This window comes from Tupaia chinensis, unplaced genomic scaffold (genome assembly GCF_000334495.1).
Source record: "Tupaia chinensis unplaced genomic scaffold, TupChi_1.0 Scaffold000201_1, whole genome shotgun sequence".
Classification (NCBI taxonomy): Eukaryota; Metazoa; Chordata; class Mammalia; order Scandentia; family Tupaiidae; genus Tupaia; species Tupaia belangeri.
Genome location: NW_006159676.1, coordinates 3210537 through 3214913, shown reverse-complemented (window position 1 = coordinate 3214913; position 4377 = coordinate 3210537). Strand labels below are relative to the sequence as shown.

The 4377-nt window shown below is 54.2% G+C and overlaps 1 protein-coding gene across 1 annotated transcript in view; it reads left to right on the top strand.

The window, feature by feature from the left end:
* Positions 1 to 487: 487 nt before the first annotated feature.
* MYO9B (myosin IXB) overlaps positions 488 to 4377 on the top strand; it is an 88921-nt gene continuing 85031 nt past the window's right edge. Inside the window, 1 exon segment of the mRNA XM_027771286.1 lies at positions 488 to 1389. Coding sequence (XP_027627087.1) covers positions 562 to 1389 — 828 coding nt within the window. The 5' untranslated portion in view covers positions 488 to 561.

The following is a 4377-nucleotide window of genomic DNA, read 5'->3' as shown; positions in this document are numbered from 1 at the left end:
TGGCCAAGACCTAGGGGCCGAGTCTTCCTCCTCCGCATGGAAGCTGCCGGGGCAGGCTGGTCAGAGGAGAGCCAGGAAGCAGGTGGGCTGAGAAGGGCAGCTCTGTGTGGGGTGCAGTGAGGGGTTTTGATGGAGCAAACTCAGGAACGGGATTGGTTTTGGGGGTCTCTGACAGCGATATTCCTAAAAGCCAGTCCTTCAGTTAAAATTCTCCCCCCCTTTTTTAAGAGAGTTTTTTTGCTATAGGACATGTGTGCTCCCTGGGGAGAGAGAGAAAAAGAAAAGTGAGAAATGACCCCCTGGGGGGATGGCCATGCCGCAATCCCTTCTCCATTCTCCTCTCGGGATCTTGGGCACGCACGCACACGTGCCCGGCGTGAGTTTAAGCCACCGGGTCCGGGACTTGAACCCCAGTTGACTACATGGGAGTCCAGCGACATAGCCATGACGCTAACTGCTGGTTCCCCCTCCGTGAGCCTTTCTGACTCTCACCTCCTTTCCAGCTCCAGGACGCTGGCGCCCCGAGCCCGGAAGGCATGCTGAAGCCAGGCGGCCGGCAGGATGAGTGTGAAAGAGGCTGGCCGGGAGCAGGCGGCCTACCACCTGCACATCTACCCGCGGCTGTCCGCCACCGAGAGCCAGGCCTCCTGCCGGGTGACGGCCACCAAGGACAGCACCACCTCCGACGTCATCCAAGACGCCATCGCCAGCCTGCAGCTGGACGGCACCAAACGCTACGTGCTGGTGGAGGTCAAGGAGTCCGGCGGGGAGGAGTGGGTGCTGGACGCCAACGACTCGCCCGTCCACCGCGTGCTGCTCTGGCCCCGGCGGGCGCAGGACGAGCACCCGCAGGAGGACGGCTACTACTTCCTCTTGCAGGAACGCAACGCCGATGGCTCCATCAAATACGTGCACATGCAACTGGTGGCCCAGGCCACGGCCGCCCGGCGCCTGGTGGAACGCGGGCTCCTGCCCCGGCAGCAGGCGGACTTTGACGACCTGTGCAACCTCCCCGAGCTGACCGAAACCAACATCCTAAAGAACCTCAAACACCGCTTCCTGCAGCAGAAGATCTACACGTACGCGGGCAGCATCCTGGTGGCCATCAACCCCTTCAAGTTCCTCCCCATCTACAACCCCAAGTACGTGAAGATGTACGAGAACCAGCAGCTGGGCAAGCTGGAGCCGCACGTGTTCGCGCTGGCCGACGTGGCCTACTACGCCATGCTCCGGAAGCGCGTCAACCAGTGCATCGTCATCTCCGGGGAGAGCGGCTCCGGTAAGACGCAGACCACCAACTTCCTGATCCACTGCCTCACCGCGCTCAGCCAGAAGGGCTACGCCAGCGGCGTGGAGAGGACCATCCTGGGCGCCGGCCCCGTGCTGGAGGTGAGTGCAACCCGACGGCGCCAAGGGCTGGCCTCGCGATCGCTTCGGTGGCTCGCGTCCGCGTCCGTTGCAAGGCTGGTAACAGAGAATTCTTGGCGACTGGGTCGTTTCAAGGAGTTAGGGGTTCATTGTTCAGCTCGCGGTTTGGAGGCCCAGGGGCCACCTCTGCTGTGTGTCTCTGTGTGTGTGTGGGGGGGTCTTGCTCTTGCAGACTCCCAAGGCATCCATTCGCAAGAGCAAGAGCAGCGCCAGCAGGTGGCGTGGTGGTTAAGGCACTGGACTCCCACACGGTCGACCGCAGTTCAAGTCCCAGACCTGGCAGCTTGCTTTCTTACTTTCTTGTTGTCTCTCTCTGGTCAAATGAAAAATAAGTTAATAGACAAAGTTAAATAAAAATATAAAAAAAGTATTTATTTAATTTAAAAAAAAAAGAGAGAGAGAGGGGCCAGAAGGTGGCATGGTGGTTAAGGTTCTGGACTCCCACATGGTCGACCACAGTTCAAGTCCCAGACCTGGTGGCTTGCTTTCTCTCTTTCTCGTTCTCCCTCTTTCTCTGTCCCTGTCTGGTCAAATTAAAAATAAGTAAGTAAGGGACCAGCTGATGGTGTAATAGCTACATCTCTGCACTCCCATGTAGTCAACCATGGTTCGAGTCCCGGACCCGGTGGCTTAAACTCACGCCAGGCGCGTGTGCATGCGTGCCCAAGATCCCGAGAGGAGAAGGGATTGCGGCGTGGCCATCCCCCCTGGGGGTGATTTCTCGCTTTCTGTCTCTCTGTTTCTGGCGAGCGCATGTGCCTTGTAGCAAAAACCTCTCCAAAAAAAAAAAAAAAGAGTAAATAAATAAAATTTTAAAAAATTATTTAATTAAAAGAGAGAGACAGTTTGTTTCTCTCAGTTCCTCTTGGGGAGAGTGGCACGAAGCCACCCCAGGGACACCTGGAGGAGCACCAGGGAGGGTCAGGAGGCAGAGGGAGAGGGAGAAATATGAGGCAAGCCTTTGTGGTAGTGTTCCTGGGGAGGAGCAGGCTTGGGGTTGGCTGTTCTGATTTTAAAAAATTATTTAATTAAAAGAGAGAGACAGTTTGTTTCTCTCAGTTCCTCTTGGGGAGAGTGGCACGAAGCCACCCCAGGGACACCTGGAGGAGCACCAGGGAGGGTCAGGAGGCAGAGGGAGAGGGAGAAATATGAGGCAAGCCTTTGTGGTAGTGTTCCTGGGGAGGAGCAGGCTTGGGGTTGGCTGTTCTGAATGGTTTCAGTGGGTTCCGGGGCACAGGCTGTCTGTCCCGTAGTGCCTGGCCGTGTGAGAGCTCCTGGGAGGAGGTAGTTGATGTGTCAGCTGGGAATGGTAGTTTTGCGCAGGAAGGCACCTTCATGAAAGTCAGTATTTTGGGGACCAGCAGTTGGCGTAATGGCTATGTCGCTGGACTCCCACGTAGTCGACCGCGGTTCGCGTCCCGGACCCGGTGGCTTAAACTCACGCCGGGCGCGTGTGCGTGTGTGCCCAAGATCCCGAGAGGAGAAGGGATTGCGGCCTGGCCATCCCCCCTGGGGGGTGATTTCTCACTTTCTGTCTCTCTGTCTCTCTCTCTTTCTAGCAAACGCACGCGCCCTATAGCAAACACCTCTCTTAATAAAAAAGAAGAGAGTCAATATTTTGATGTTTATCCTGTTTGGTGCTTACTGAGCTTCCTGGATCTGTGGTTTGGTGTTTACCATCCATCATTAGGAAGTTTTCAATATTTTTTTCTTCCTGTTTTTTTTTTTTTTTTTTTTCCCTTTCTTCTCCTTCTCGTATTTCTCATATGCATGAATTACCCCGTATATAATGATCTGGCAGTTCTTGGCTATTTTGTTCCCACTTTTGGTCTCTTTTTTTCCTCTTTGCCTTTCAGTTGTAGAAGTTTCTGTAGACTTTTCTTGGAGCTCACTGATTGTTTTTGTTTGTTTGTTACCTTTTTTTTTTTTTTAAGAATGATTTTATTTATTTATTTCAATTTGATCAGAGAGGGACAGAGCGAGAGAGAAAGAGAGGGGGAAAGCGAGAAAGCAAGCCCCCAGGTCCAGGACTGGAATGCAGTTAGCCATGGGGGAATCCAGTAACCACCAAGCCACCTGCCGCCCCTCCTTTCAAGAATGATTACTGTAAGAGAGAGACAGAGAGAGGGAAAGTGAAAAATCACACCCCCCCCAGGGGGATGGCCACACCACAATCCCTTCTCCTCCATTCTCCTCTTGGGATCTTGGGCATGCACGCACACGCGCCCGGTGTGAGTTTAAACCACTGGGTCCGGGACTCGAACTGCGGTCGAACTACATGGGAGTCCAGCGACATAGCCATTATGCGAACTGCTGGTCCCCTCCTCTCACAATCTTGAGCACGCACACACATGCACCCAGCATGGGTTTTAAGTCGCCGGGTCTGGGACTCGAACCAGGGTCGACTAGGTCAGAGTTCAGTGATATAACCATTACACCATCTGCTGGTCCCATCATGTCTAGCATTTTCTTTGGATGCTTAGCGTTACCATCCTTCTGCCAACGTTCGCCATCCCTTCTTGCAGGTTTGACTTTTTTCATTCGAGTCTTTGTCCTATTAACCACCCCCGTGTGTGGGTCTGTGTTTGTCTTCTCTGTTCTTTCTCCATGACTGGTTTGGTTATTGAGCCCCCACCCTGAGGGCTGCTTTGCAGATTCACCAAAGTCACATTCGGGCAGTGCCTGGAAATGCATTTCCTATTTTGGAGAGGTTTTCGCTATAGGGCGCGTGCATTCGCCAGAAAGACAAAGAGAGACAGAAAGCGAGAAATCACCCCCCAGGGGCGACGGCCACGCCGCAATCCCTTCTCCTCCATTCTCCTCTCGGGATCTTGGGCACGCACGCACACGCGCCCGGCGTGAGTTTAAGCCACCGGGTCCGGGACTTGAACCGCGGTCGACTACATGGGAGTCCAGCGACTTAGCCATGACGCTAACTGCTGATCCCTG